Source organism: Macaca mulatta, chromosome 7, assembly GCF_049350105.2.
Source record: "Macaca mulatta isolate MMU2019108-1 chromosome 7, T2T-MMU8v2.0, whole genome shotgun sequence".
NCBI lineage: Eukaryota > Metazoa > Chordata > Mammalia > Primates > Cercopithecidae > Macaca > Macaca mulatta.
This window is the reverse complement of record NC_133412.1, coordinates 6,772,782-6,787,913: the sequence shown is the minus strand read 5'-3', so window position 1 is coordinate 6,787,913 and position 15,132 is coordinate 6,772,782. Positions and strand designations below refer to the sequence as shown.

Genomic DNA, 15,132 nt, shown 5'->3' with positions numbered 1-15,132 from the left:
GTGTACAGGCAGAATGGACCTCGACCTGGCCAGTGACGCTGGACAGCCACGGCCGCCTCCAGACAGCAACTGCTGGCTCTTTCCTTCTGCCTTCCAAGTCACACATAAACACCCCTTTTGGCCAACTCTTCCTCTGGGAGGCTTCTCCTCAAGGGGCACCAGCACTGATGGGGAAGCCAGAGACAGGCAGCTCAGGATGGGGATGAAAAGCCAGGCATGTGGAGGCCGACTTCTGCTCAGCCCTGCTCCCTTGGATAGAGAGGCTGGAGCCCAGGGCATCAGCCACAGGTCTTGGGACAAACCCTTGGCCCAGGAAAACAGAGCTGGATGAATCCTTGAAAACCACGAGATCCACCGTCTCACTCCCCAGATGGGAAAATCAGGCTCTGACTCCTGCTGTGGATTGCCGCCGGTCCCGGGCTGCTAACTCCGTTCTCTCTGGCCAGCACCACTGCAGCCTGGGCCTCAGCTGGTGGAGAGAACTGGGCTCACCCACCGCCAAGGGAACTGCAAAAAGCGCACACGGCAGTCCTGGGCAGAGCCCTGGGCCAGGACATCAGCCAGTTGCACAGCAGGGAGGGCACCTGCCCATCTCCACAGACATCCTCCTCCTGGGCACCCTTACCAAAAGGCACTCCACGAAACAAAGTAAGGCCACGCGCCGTGGCTCATGCCTGTAATCCCAGCACTTTGGGAGGCCAAGGGGGGTGGAGGACGAGGTCAGGAGATCGAGTGATTCCACTTTTCTTCTCTAGGAAGTTTGGACATTCAGATCTAGTTGGTCTTTTATCATAGAACTTCTAGTGTGCCCGAGTCTTACATTGTGAAGATCCTTTTCTACAATATTACATATAAGAGGATATAAATGGTACTAGATGAGATCAGGCTGGATGAGAACTGATACTTGTAAACATACTTTTTAGATGAAATCTCTGATTGCCATTCGCTTTCTATTTGAACTTGTAAAAATAAAACACATTGCCTGGAGGGTGGAAGTAGGAAAAAGATTTATGTCTTTTAATTGCATGTCATTGCTTCGTATCGAGACAGAACATATAGTATCCCTGGCTTTGGACCTACAGAAGGAAACACATTTTTCTACCTGCTGTGTGCCAGCGGTTCCTGAACACCTGGAGGGCTTATTGCAGCACAGATTGCTGGTCCCTACTCCAGAGTTTCTGATTCATCAAGTCTAGGGAGGGGCCTGAGAATTTACATCTATAAGACATTCCCAAGTGCTCCTGGTTCAGAGACTATATTTTTGAAAAGCACTCTTATCTACTAACTGTAAATTGTAGAACTTTAGAAAAAAGCTTAATTTGGTCTGGGATAAGAAGCACACAGATAATGGAGCAAATCATGAAAAAGTCAATCCTTGATCCCAGGTAACAAGCACTACACAGTGACAGAACACAACTCTTGGTTTTCATGATTGCAAGTCATAGCCAAGTATCAAGTGAGAAATTCAGTTTCATTTTCAGGGCTTAGAGAGGCCAGGTGATTCTAGAAAAATAGGATTTAGTGATTAACCTCATGAGAGTAGGAGTTATTTATGTCCTTTTTCTCTCCCCCATCACTTAGCATTTAGCCTTACTTTAGAGGGTCCTGTATTTGTTTTAAACTTGTAAAGAACTTTGAGTGCTTATTAAATGGAAAGCTTTCCGTGTGTGTGTGTGTGTGTGTGTGTCTGTGTGTGTGTCTGTGTGTGTATGTTTTTAGAAACAGAGTCTTGTTCTGTGGCCCAGGCTGAAGTGCAGTGGCATGATTTTGGCTCACTGCAACCTCTGCCTCCCAGGTTCAAGGGATTCTCCTGCCTCAGCCTCCCAAGTAGCTGGGATTACAGACACCTGCCACCATGCCCAGCTAGTTTTGTACTTTTAATAGAGACAGGGTTTCATCATGTTAGCCAAGCTGATTTTGAACTCCTGAACTCAGGTGACCCACCCACCCCAGCATCCCAAAGTGCTGGGATTACAGGCGTGAGCCACCACACCTGGCTCACAAGCTTTATGTTTTTAAAGATATTAGACATGTTTCTTGTTTTCTTTTTTGTTTTTTTGTTTTGTATTTTTAGAAAAACAAAAAACCCTTAACAATAATGTAGGAGAATAAGAGAAAGGTTTTCCAAAAAAGAGAAATCATTGTGATTATTTATCTTAGTGGAATGTTGGATAATATAGTCTGCTTTATCAATCATCAAGCACACTATAAAATTTCCATTTTCATAGGATTTGTACCTCAATTGAGGTAATCCAGTTTTAAAGTCTTTAAAGTGAAAGCCAGCCCCGCCCCTCTCCTGGAGTGGGCGGGGACAGCGGTTACATGGCGGCTTTCCTTGTGACATCACAGGTTCTTCAGGACAGGCTGCTGTCTGGCCACGCCTCCTTTCCCTTGCATCTTTCTCATTGACCAATAGGCTTGAAGCATTAAGGCCACGCCCCATTCTGCATTCTAGTGTGGCCCTGGTTAGGCCTCCTCTGGCTCAGTCACACAGCTACCTGGTAGGTGACTGGAGGTGTATAGTTGTCCTCGCCTGGATTGTGCTGATGTGGCCCCAACCCCACCGCCCTACCCATCCCATGATGTCCGAAGAAACCCGACCGATCAAATTGGCCAAGGCCAAGGAAAAGGTAAAAGGCACCAGGTTGTGGCACCCCAACCCAGCCCCAGGCGCCCTCTGACAGTCAAGCTGCTGCCAGAGTCTGTGCCACTGCTGAGGCACACCAGGCTGGGAACCCCCCAGTGCCCCTGGGCTCCCCACACCAAAATCTTGTGAGCCAGCCCAACCCCCTCGTGAGTCCTGCCCCTGTCCTCACCAGCCACCCCAGGGTGACTTTGAGCTGGTGACTCCCAGGGCTTCCCACTCCATACTCTGCCCTTACCTCCTGCTACCCCAAACCCGACCTTCTTGGGCTCTTTGGGCTCACGTCTCCAAGGACCTGGGTGCCCTAGAACCTGCCCTCACCGGTTGTCCCCTGGTCACTTTGGACAGGTGACTCCTGGGGCTCCCCGCTCCATACTCGGCCCTCACCTCCCGCCACCCAAAGCCTGACCTCCCTGGGCTCTTTGGGCTTGCATCTCCAAGGACCTGGGTCCCAATCCTGTGACCCCCACTCCCCAATCTCAAAGCGGCAACTTGGGCATTGCACTCCTGTGTCCCCCCCACCACTCCACCGAGGAGTGGAATGTAGTGATGTCGCAGTCCCTCTAGGAACTGTCATTACTGCCACGAGACCGGTCTTTGGTCTTAGGACCCAGTCCCCTAAGTGTTCTTGCCCATTTCTGGTTCCTCTGGTTGTAGCACAGGTTTCCAGCTGGAAGGAGATTGGGGACTGTGGGACGTAGGAGAGAGAGGTTTCAGGCTGCCTTACTTCCTTAACACAGACGTTGACAGTGTGAAAAGCCTTCACCTCCCCCATGAGCTCAACACATTGACGGTGTTCTGGGTGGCAATGGGAGAATGGGTTTAGTTTGATTTTCTCCCAGGCTTCTACTCTCCAGAGAGACTCGAACATTGTTTCTGAGTTCTCCACCTCAGATTTGAATTCTCCATTGTTCTGGGACCAGAGTGCCCCTCAGTCAGTGGTTTCTGCAGTGAGATCTGCCTATCTTCTGTGGAACAGATCTTGGGAAACTGAACTTGACAGCTTGAATCTTCCTCATCTCATCTCCACCTGGGGTACTTTGAGTGCCACAGGATAAATATGGGGCATCTTTCTGAAGCATCAGTTTCCTTTGAGTCTACTGAGAGACAAAACATTAATGTACTTAGGGGTGACAGTCACACAAATTTATAAGAATATACAAGACTTCTCTCTGAAATGAGGGTTGGGTTGTCCTCTTTGTGTTAAGTTCCCAGGTTTCACAGAAAGGCTGCCTTCTGCCATGAGCATACATTAATATAAAAGTTTGAGAGGTAGTGGTGCACTTCTTCACACTAACAGACGTGTGAGGGTGTATGACTCTAAACCACACGGTGTACAGTTCCTGCCTATGTAATATTTGCTTTTCTGCCTTTGCCCCTGGTTTTGGTCCCTGGCAGCTGCTGACTTGTGGCAAAATCCCAGAGCTCAGAGTCAGAAGACTGAGTTTCAGTTCCATTAGTGGCTTCTGTTCAGCCATGGTATCAATCCCTCTCGGTCACTGATTGTGACAACACTTCCTACAGTTGTTGGTGGCATTAAATCAGATGGTGCAGAAGAGTATTTTGTAGAAACTGTAAAGCAGGATGTGACTGTAGGAGCTTGTAGTTCTCATGAATATCACTGCTCTTCCTTTCCACAGTTGAGAGACTACCATCCCCAGGCCAACCCTAGTGTTGGTACAGAAGCAAGCGACACCAAAAAGAAGAACATAAATAATGGTGCTAACCCTGAGACAACCACTTCTGGAGGTTGCCACTCACCTGAGGCTGTGAGTCTTGGCTGGCCAGGCTCCTGGGAACTCAGGGCCCAAGGGGTGGTGGAGGGTAATTGTTAAGATTGTGGAAGAACTCCCAGGCACTGCTTAAGAATTCTGGGTTTGAATCCTCTCCATCTGCTGGGGATATGATAGAGGGCAAATTCCTTGAGCTCTTTGGGCCTCTCTTCTCACATCTGTAAAATAAGAGTGGTGTGGTTTTACCTACATTGGTGAAGTTTAAATGAGATTTATCATTGTTGTTTTTATGTTAATCCCTAGTCCACAGCCTGCTATAAACTCTCTCTCGGGCTTGCGTTTCCTGGGGTAGAGTCAGAGAGTATCGGAGGTGTCTGTTAGCTCTGAGAGTCCGAGAGTTAAAGGCCCACTGGAATGGAAACCTCGGGACCGAGGGTTCCTATCTGCCTTTCCTGTCCTATATCCGCGCTGTGAAGAACTGTCCCTGGCCCGTATGTGCTCAGTCAGTGTTTGTTGAATGAATGCACCTTTCTAAATCACAAGCTGGCAGAAGCGTGGGCTCTTCTCACACTCCATCTCTGAAGGTTTCTCTGACTGTCTTTTCGAGAGAATCTAGTTTCAGACTTTGAGTTCTGTGGCTGTGGGCACAAACCAACAAAGACTCAAGTCCTTTTACTTTGGGAGTTGAAGAGAGTTTACCAGTTCGTGTTCCCATTGGGTCTGAGAACTACCTTTAAAATCCATCCCTGGCCCCTGCCTACTGCTTCCTGGCCTGGGGAATAGAGTTGAAGGGGCCACCCTCAGTCACCTTCCTTTGACTCTCCCCACAGAAACAACAGAACCGAGCTCAGCTGGAAGAAGTAACGTGATTTCTTTGTTTGCTCACATGACTGCTGGGTTTGGAGGACACTCAGCCGTAGAGGCCCCAGTCTCGTCTCACCCACTCCCAGCCTGGGGAAGAAGGCTCACCCCCCGGATCCCACCCTGTCCCCACAGGGTCCCTGATAACCTGGTCCCATGGGTGGGCCTGTCCTGGGGCAGTGGTGCCGTTCTGGGGGCATGTCTCTTGCTGTGCCATCTCTGCCTCCCCCTAGTAAGAGCTCTGTCTTCCTCTTTCTATAGGAAAAGAAGGCAAGCCACCAACATCAGGATGCCCTAAGGAGGGAGCTAGAGGTGAGTGGACGGTGTGAAGTTCCCTCCTGTCCTCTGGAGAAGGTTTCTTTGCTTCTCTTTCAGCACTTGCTTTTTTTTTCCCCAAAGGCCCAGGTTCATACCATACGAATCCTTACATGTGAGAAAACTGAGCTTCAGACGGCACTCTATTGCAGCCAGCGTGCTGTCCAGCAGTTGCAAGGTGGGAATCTGGTACCCCATCATCCTTCAACCTGGCACTTTGACAGGCCTTTATGGGGAGTCCTTTGGGCCGCATCTGAATGTCTCTCATTCCAGGAGAGTGCAGGCATCTGGTCGGCCGCCTGCATGATTCATGGAATTTTGCAAGAGATTTAGAGTGGGATCTCTCTGCTGTCGCTACACAGAAGAAGAAGGCTGACAGGGTGAGTCCAACCCCCTGCCCCATCCCCTGGGAGCCTGGCTTCACAGATGGAGGAGTGAGCCTAAAAGTCCCTTCTGCAGGATGGAGTGTCCTGCCCAGAAGACAGCATGGCCATTTCTTGCTGCTTTTGTGTGTGGTGGTTAGAGGCTGAGAGGGGCTGAGTCAGCTGCTGTGGGTGAGTTGGGGGGCGCTGTGGGGAGTGAGCACTGGACATAGAGCTCACAGGCCAAGTGCCCGCCCTGCCCATATTTGACTGTGGCCTTGGCCAAGTCCCAAGTGGCGGTTAGGATACTGGTACCATAAAGGTACAGAAGAGTAGCTTGAGTATGTTATTATTTGTGTTGAGAGAGGGAGCCTCTGTGTGTGTGTGTGTGTGTGTGTGTGTGTGTATTATGGGAACATACAATAAACATGTTTGTAAGGATCATAAACATCTCAGGAGAGAGGAACAGTGTTGGGGGGAGATAATTCCCTTCTGTACTTTCTGAGTTTTGGACGATTCGAACGTATCATCCTTTCAAAATGTCAACAAATGATTAATTTCCTCCTCCTTATCTTTGCCCCTACCCCCAGGGAAAGAATGGGCTTAGAGAATCCGATATACCTGGGTGTTGAAATCCCAGCTCTACGTGATCTTAGTCAAGCACTTAACCCTTAATACCCCATGTTTTTCATCTATACGATAGAGGTAATAATGGTAACCGTGTCCTATGGAGGTTGTGAGGATGAAATGGGATTGTTAGTGCAGTGCCTGGTGAAGCAGTCAGTAAAGGTTCCACCAGTGGTAGTAGTAACAGTAAGAACAATAGCAATACCATCTGATGTCTCTGGGCCCCTGCTAGCCAGCTATGAATTCAGTCTCTTTCCCTGTCCCTTCCACCTTTACTGAGTTCTTTGAAAGACAAATGAGGGCCTGGTGCTCTGGCTCATGCCTGTAATGCCAGCACTTTGCGAGGCCGAGGCTGGCGGATCACCTGAGGTTGCGAGTTCAAGACTAGACTGACGGACATGGAGAAACCCCATCTCTACTAAAAATACAAAGTTAGCCGGGTGTGGTGGCACATGCCTATAATCCCAGCTAATCGGGAGGCTGAGGCAGGAGAATTGCTTGAACCCGGGAGGCGGAGGTTGTGGTGAGCTGAGATTGCGCCATTGCACTCCAGTCAGGGAAACAAGAGTGAAAATCTTCCTGAAGAAAAAGAAAAAGTAAGAAGGAAAGAAATAAAACAAAACAAAAAAGAAAACCAAAGGAGACCCTGGGCTTGGAAGTGCCTTGAGAGCATGTCAGGTGTGACTGGGAGTGGGGAGTGGTGTGTGGAGTGGTCACGGTGGCTGTTGTTCCTGGTCGGCCAGCCGCTCCTCTGCCTGCTCTATCCTGACTTCACCTTTCTCTATTTGCAGTACATCGAGGAGTTAACAAAGGAGAGGGATGTCCTGAGTCTGGAACTGTACAGGAACACGTAGGATGGGGGATCGTGGGATGGGAGGTCTTGGGGCTTTTAGCGTGGGGGGTGTGCTGGGAGGTGGGGGTACAGGTGAGCATGGTGAGAGGCTCATACAGGTTTTCATGTGTGCACAGGGAAGCTCTAGTGCCGGCTGTGCCACTGACTCATGGGGTAGCCTCAGGCAACTCATGTCTTCTCTCTGGCCTGCCACCTGGGGCTTTAAATTCCTGGGGTCCCATCCAATGCCACGGTTCTGTGGTTGTGGGGTGAAAGTAGAGGGTTGATCACCAAAGCAGTCCTTTCTGTTCTTCGTTCATTCCTTTATCTACTGCCTCTGGTTGTAGCATAACCGATGATGAGCTGAAGGAGAAAAATGCCGAACTACAAGAAAAACTTCGACTTGTAGAATCTGAGAAGTCTGAGATCCAGCTCAATGTAAAGGAGCTAGAAAGGAAGCTGGAGAAGGCCAAGCTCCTGCTGCCACAGGCAAGCAGCTACAGCCCCGGGGGTTGTGGGATCCCTGTCCGGCTGGGACCATGGTCTAGGGATCAAGCAGGATATGGGGAGGCTCCAGTCAAGAGCTAGAAAATTTGGGCCCTTGTTCTGGTCCCGCCATAGAATCCTCTAGAGTGTGCTAAAAATCTACAAAGTGGGGCCCTGCCTGGGGAATCAGAATCTCAGAGTTAGGGCTTAAAAATATATATTTTAAAGGATCATGGGTGAAAACCATTGTTTGATAGATTACATTTATATGACTATCCCGAGTCTGTTTCCTTCTGAGGTTCAAACCAACACTTTCACTGTTCCAGCAGCAGCTGCAGGAGGAGGCTGACCACCTGGGTAAGGAGCTGCAGAGTGTGTCCGCGAAGCTCCAAGCCCAGGTGGAAGAGAACGAGTTGTGGAACCGCCTGTACCAGCAACAGGAAGAGAAGATGTGGAGGCAGGAAGAGAAGATACAGGAGCAGGAAGAGAAGATACGGGAGCAGGAGGAGAAGATACGGGAGCAGGAGGAGAAGCAGCAAGAGCAGGAGGAGAAGATACGGGAGCAGGAGGAGAAGAGGCAGGAGCAGGAGAAGGAGATGTGGAAGCAGGAGGAGAAGATAAAGGAGCAGGAGGAGAAGATACGGGAGCAGGAAGAGAAGAGGCGGGGGCAGGAGGAAAAGATGTGGAGGCAGGAGGAGAAGATATGGGAGCAGGAGGAGAAGATATGGGAGCAGGAGGAGAAGATACATGAGCAGGAGGAGAAGATACGGGAGCACGAGAAGAAGAGTCAGGAGCAGGAGAAGAAGATGTGGAGGCAGGAGAAGATGCATGAGCAGGAGGAGAAGATGCATGAGCAGGAGGAGAAGATACGGGAGCAGGAGAAGAGGAGGCAGGAGCAGGAAGAGAAGATTTGGAGGCAAGAGGAGAAGATACGGGAGCAGGAGGAGAAGATGCATGATCAGGAGGAGAAGATAAGGGAGCAGGAGAAGAAGATGCACAAGCAGGAGGAGAAGATACCAGAGCAGAAGAAGAAGAGGCAAGAGCAGGAGGAGAAGATGTGGAGGCAGGAGAAGAAGATACGGGAGCAGGAGGAGAAGATGTGGAGGCAGGAGAAGAAGATACCGGAGCAGGAGGAGAAGATGTGCAGGCAGGAGAAGAAGATACGGGAGCTGGAGGAGAAGATGTGGAGGCAGGAGAAGAAGATACAGGAGCAGGAGGAGAAGATACGGGAGCAGGAGGAGAAGATGCACAATCAGGAGGAGAAGATACAGGAGCAGGAGGAGAAGATGCACAAGCAGGAGGAGAAGATACGGGAGCAGGAGAAGAAGAGGCAGGAGCAGGAAGAGAAGATGTGGAGGCAGGAGGAGAAGATACAGGAGCAGGAGGAGAAGATGCACGAGCAGGAAGAGAAGATACAGGAGCAGAAGAAGAAGATAAAAGAGCAGGAGAAGAGGAGGCAGGAGCAGGAGGAGAAGATTTGGAGGCAGGAGGAGAAGATGCATGAGCAGGAGGAGAAGATACAGGAGCAGAAGAAGAAGATAAAAGAGCAGGAGAAGAAGAGGCAGGAGCAGGAGGAGAAGATTTGGAGGCAGGAGGAGAAGATGCATGAGCAGGAGGAGAAGACACAGGAGAAGGAGGAGAAGATGCGTGAGCAGGAAGAGAAGATACAGGAGCAGGAGGAGAAGATACGGGAGCAGGAGATGTGGAGGCAGGAGGAGAAGATACAGGAGCAGAAGGAGAATATGCACAATCAGGAGGAGAAGATACGGGAGCAGGAGGATAAGATACACAAGCAGGAGGAGAATATATGGGAGCAGGAGAAGAGGAGGCAGGAGCAGGAGGAGAAGATGCGGAGGCAAGAGGAGAAGCTACGGGAGCAGGAGGAGAAGATATGGAGCCAGGAGGAGAAGATACGGGAGCAGGAGGAGAAGCGGCGGGAGCAGGGGGAGAAGATATGGAGGCAGGAGGAGAAGATACGGGAGCAGAAGGAGATAATACGGGAGCAGGATGAGGTGATGCGGGAGCAGGAGGAGAAGATGTGTGAGCAGGAGGAGAAGCTGGGGAAGAAGGAGGATATGCTGTGGGAGCAGGAGGAGAAGATGTGTGAGCAGGAGGAGAAGCTGGGGGAGAAGGAGGATATGCTGCGGGAGCAGGAAGAAAAGCTGTGGGAGCAGGAGAAGAAGATGTGGGAGCAGGAGGAAAAGATGTGGAGGCAAGAGAAGAAGCTAAGGGAGCAGGAGGAGAAGATGTGGAGGCAAGAGGAGATGGTGCGGGAGCAGGAGAAGAAGATGTGGGAGCAGGAGGAGATGATATGGGAGAAGGAGCAAAAGATACGTGAGCAGGAGGAGAAGATGCGGAGGCAGGAGGAGAAGATGCGGGAGAAGGAGGAGAAGATGCAGAGGCAGGAGGAGAAGATGCGGGAGCAGGAAACGAGGCTGTGGCAGCAGGAGGAGAAGATGCAGAAGCAGGAGGTGAGGCTGCAGGAGCTGGAGGAGAGGCTGGGGGAGCTGGGGCGGAAGGCCGAGCTTTGGGGGAGCAGGCGGAGGTGGTTGCAAACCCTGGAGATCATACAGAACGCCCTCACCACAACTTAGCAGATGGTGGTTGGCTCCCTCTGCTTTTCCACCAGTCTGTGGCGTACAGCTTCAATGGTGGGAAGAAGGGTGTGAGATTTGAGGCTGGGGAGGCAGTCACTTAGGCCTGGAGGAAGGGGCCAGGGGCCAGGGGCCTGGACAGATAACAGAGCCCCACTGTGCCCTCGCCACCCTGTTTATGGGCCCAGAATCTGGAAGCCAGCCACTGCCTACCCTGACGCCCATCCTGCAGGTGGAGCTGAAGAGCCAAGAGGCTCAGAGTCTGCAGCAGCAGCGAGACCATTCCCTGGGTCCCCTGCAGCAGTACCTGGCCGCCTATCAGCAGCTGGCCTCTGAGAAGGAGGCTCTGCCCAGCTGCAGCAGCAGGAAGCTCAGGGCAAAGCGGTGGCCGAGGTGGCCCCCCAATAGTTGCAGGAGACCCAGTTGAGGGAGTTGATGAGGGTGAGGCCCTGAGGGGGATGACCTGGCAGCCTCCGTGCCTTCTCACTCTCTTTTCTTGCCCCTTAGGAGCACCTGGAAGCTGCCATCTACCGAGCACATGACAAGAAGGCAAAAACAATAAACATGTAAAACCCGGCAGCAAGGCCTGGAGAAGAGTCAGCTGCCATGTGACTGTTTAGAATATAGTCTGAGCCCAAACCTGAAAAAAAAAAAAAAAAAAAAAATTATTTATTTTAAATTGTGGCAAAATATTGGTCAGGCACAGTGGTTCATGCCTGTAATCCCAGCAATTTGGGAGACTGAGGTGAATGGACCACCTGAGGTCAGGAGTTCCAGACCAGCCTGGCCAATACAAAAATTAGCCGGGCATGGGGGTGCATGCCTGTAATCCCAGCTACTTGGGAGGCTGAGGCAGGAGAATCGCTCGAACCTGGGAGGCAGAGGTTGCAGTGAGTTGAGATCATGCCACTGCACTCAAGCCTGGGTGACAGAGCGAGACTCCGTCTCCAAAAAAAAAACAAAAAAACAAAACAAACAAAAAAACAAAAAAAATCTTTCTTCCTTATCTTCCTTACATGTATGTTTCTATTGGTTTTTTCTTGTATGTTTGTATTGTTTTTTTTTCTTGTTCTTTCTCATTTAGTCTTGTCTTATGGCGTTGTTAGTAAACTTTTATCTGCCTCCAGAGAGTACTGACTTTGACTTTATGGCACACAATTGGAGTAAGCGCAGATCACCTTCGTATAGTTTGGGACTAAGCTGGTTCAAAGCAGGCTTTAGTTTTTGTGACGACTGGTCTATTTTTTATTCATTTGGACTCCTAGGGGTGACCCTTCCAGGGTTCCCACCAAGGTCCCATCTCCTTACTGGGACCCAAATTCTCATGAGGTCATTTCAGCCCTGTGAGTGCCAAACATTCAGCCAGGCTCTCCAGCCTCTTAACCACCACTTCAGACTCAGTTTCTTAACCTCTTAGCCCTCCACTGTTCACCAATCACATAATGTGGGAAAAGCACTACAGACTGTCAGGGTCACCTCCTAGGCCTGGTCATTCAAGTCCTGACTGAGGTCTCCAATTACCTTCAAACAGTTGTTTTTGGTGGTGGGGGCACATTTTTGTGCAGTTTCTCTAACTGCTTTTGGGGGGAGGCTAATCTATAACAAGCTACTCTGCCTTTAGTGAAAGTTGAAAACCTTCATCTGTCTTTTCTTTTTTTTTTTCTTTTGAGATGGAGTCTCGCTCTGTTGCCCAGGCTCCAGTACAGTGGCGTGATCTCTGCTCACTGTAACCTCTGCCTACTGGGTTCAAGCAATTCTCCTGCCTCAGCCTCCCGAGTAGCTGGGACTACAGGCCTGTGTCCCCATGCCTGGCTAATTTTTGTATTTTTAATAGAGACAGGATTCAACCATGTTTTCCAGGCTGGTCTCGAGCTCCTGACTCAGGTGATCTACCCGCCTCGGCCTCCCAAAGTGCTGGGATTACAGGCGTGAGCCACTGCGTCTGGCCCATCTCTCTTTTAAAAAATGTTTTAAAATTGAGGTATAATTTATCTTCAGTGAAATGCACAGATCTGGTGTATATTTTCATCAATTTTAATAAATGCATTACCCATGTATCCCACCTCCTTTGAAGATATAGAACATTCCTGTCATCCAGAAAGTTCTCCTGTGCTTTAACCCTGTCCGGCACTCCCCCAGCAGCTGATGAACGTGCTGACGACATTGGTACAGGATTCTGGCTTCCCCAAAAGAGCTGCTTTGAGAAGCCTGCTTGCCTTACCCAGCACTAAGTCCCTGCCTGCTCTCTCAAAATTTCCATCTTTAAACTGGTTGTACCTATAACGCTCCCTGGTCAAGTCAGTAGGTAAACCCTGAAAATAAACACCCCTTCCTGGCCCAGCAGCCCACAGCCTAATCTTTCCTGTAACCCCAACTATCAGAAATGTCACTCGCTGGCTGGTTCACCCTCACTGGGGTGGCAGCTGCACAGGAGCAGCTGGGCTCACCTGTTAAGCAAGAGGCCAATAGCTGGACAGTGACACTCAGACCCCAGCCTGGGTGACCCTGGCTGAAAGCCCCCTTCTTTCTGGTCTGACTGTGGAGGGGCGGGGGCGGAGCATAAACTCTACTGCCCTCCGCATCCTTCAGCTGTGCTTCCTCCTGGGAGACGGAGCTGTTTATTAATTTGGCCAAAGCCTTCTTGAGGGCTGTAGGTTTGACAGGCTGGGTGTGTGGGGGCCACCATGCTAGAGAGAGGCTGGTGTGTCAGAAGGCAGCCACCTGGCCAGAAGAGGGGCAACCCCCTTGGTGTCCTCCTTCCCCTGGCTGGAGACAGCGCCCTGCACTCTCCACATGTGACTGCTCCCCTCAGAGCCGCTTCCAGGGGAGGGGTTCTAACCCTGTGGGTGGGGACACTGTGTTAGTTTACAGTGGGCCATGGCTCCCTCTGACATCTCCAACTCAGAGGCAGTGGAGAGAAGATGAGAAATTCCCTGCACCTCCTCCCTCAGCACCCACCTCTGCACACATCCACATATGGAGCCCTGACGGTGGTCCCTGGGAGTGCCGCCATCTGCGCCTCCTTTCCATGCCTGCAGCAGCCATGCCCACTCTCCAGACCCTCACCCACCTGGATCAGTTGGGGCTGCACTGCCTGGGGTCCTGCCCCTACACCTGGGCCTCTGTACCCATCAGTTCCCCCAGTCTGGTTCTTATTTCCCCCAACAAGTAGGGAGCCGGTAAGGTCACCTGCTGAGCAAGCTGGGGGAGAGAGTAGGGTGGGGCTGGGAGGATGACGAGGAGAAGCTTATGGTCGTGCTGGAGACTCAGTGGACCAGAGTCTATGCAGGCCCATTGGCTGCCTAGCCAGTGGTGACCCCGCTCCCACCCTCGTTTCTTCTTTAACAAAACCATGACCGCATTAAATATTGGACACCTACAAACCTCATAGACCCTCCTCCAGCCTCCCCGCCATGTATTGGTGAGTCTAAGTCAACTCTAGTCATTTCATTCCTCTGGACACTGATTGCCTGGGGCTTGGGCATGAGCTGCCTCTTCACCTGAGCCTGAGCCACACGTGTCCTCTGCACCTACCAACTGATGCACTGGGTCAGGGAGAGCTCCGTCTCGATGGAGATGAGCTGTGAGGAGCTGGTGGCCGGGCGGATCAGGTTGTTGTAATGGGTTTTGTTCAGAGGGTCATCCATCAGCTTCTGCTCGGCATGGGCCATTCGGCAGTCCCCTGGGTAAACACACAGACATGCTGGACCCTTGAGCAGCTGTCCCCCACTGCAGCTGACAGCTACAAAGCGGGAGCCGAGAGGGCCAGGGAGCACAGGCACCTCGAGGGCCGGCTCAAGCAGTGAAGGCGCTGGCGGGCCTGGGGCTCCCTGGGAACCTCAAATGACATTCATGACAGAGCTCAGTTACCTCCTCCCATGCCTCACCTCTTCCTCCTCCTCCTCCCTCGATCAATGAACAGCATTGTTCCACACATCTGATACAAAACTGGGTGTCTCTTCCAGACTCCTCCCTTGGTTCATTCAAGTGGCCACCAAGTCCTGTCTGTCCTCCCATCTCCACAGCTACAGCCATGTCCCTGCCTCCCCTGCCCTGTCCACCTTCTGTTCTCTCCACCCGCACTCTGTCCCCGCCATCCATGTGCCATACAGTGGCAGACTGGTCTTTCTACAGCACACTGGACTAGGGCCCTTCCCTGCCCACAGCTCTCAGAGCTGGAGGTGGAGTTGAAACTCACGGTTTGGCATTCAGAGCTCTTTCCCCCTCGGCACTGGCTTATCCAGAGCGCTCACAGTGCGGGGCAGGAGCCCCTGACTCAAATGTGGGTGTGGTGCACAACTGGGTCATAGGCTTTCCCTAAGAAGAGACAGGACTGAGATGCGGAGATTTTCTGGGTTCAGAGTTAGACCCACAGAGTGCAAAGTTTCTCCGAGACACCAAATGGAGGGTCCAGCTGGCAGCTGGCTCCTGGTCTGGAGCTTCAAGGAGAGGTGTGAGCTCTGAGCCACATTCAATAGCCAGCTGAAATGCAGCCTCCTGCAGGGAGTCCCTGGAGCTTCCACAGCCTCAGATCTGCCCCTCTGCATACCCCAGAGCCCTTGCCAAGTGGCGTTTGGCTCTTCATGTCATCTCCCTCCCATGGCTGGGAGTAAAGGTGAGGTGCAGGGACTTGAGCTTGTGTACTCTGGTGTCTTAACGGAGAATGTGTCAAGTAGAG

General features: G+C 51.4%; 1 protein-coding gene across 1 annotated transcript; it reads left to right on the top strand.

The window, feature by feature from the left end:
* Positions 1-2,197: 2,197 nt before the first annotated feature.
* On the top strand, positions 2,198-11,177 carry LOC721145 (uncharacterized). Its single transcript, XM_077938678.1, has 8 exons — positions 2,198-2,630; positions 4,285-4,413; positions 5,500-5,550; positions 5,638-5,731; positions 5,827-5,933; positions 7,334-7,392; positions 7,722-7,863; positions 8,187-11,177. The coding sequence occupies exons 1-8, from the start codon at positions 2,547-2,549 to the stop codon at positions 10,452-10,454; spliced, it is 2,934 nt and encodes a 977-aa protein (XP_077794804.1). The 5' UTR covers positions 2,198-2,546; the 3' UTR covers positions 10,455-11,177.
* The last annotated feature ends 3,955 nt before the right edge of the window (positions 11,178-15,132 follow it).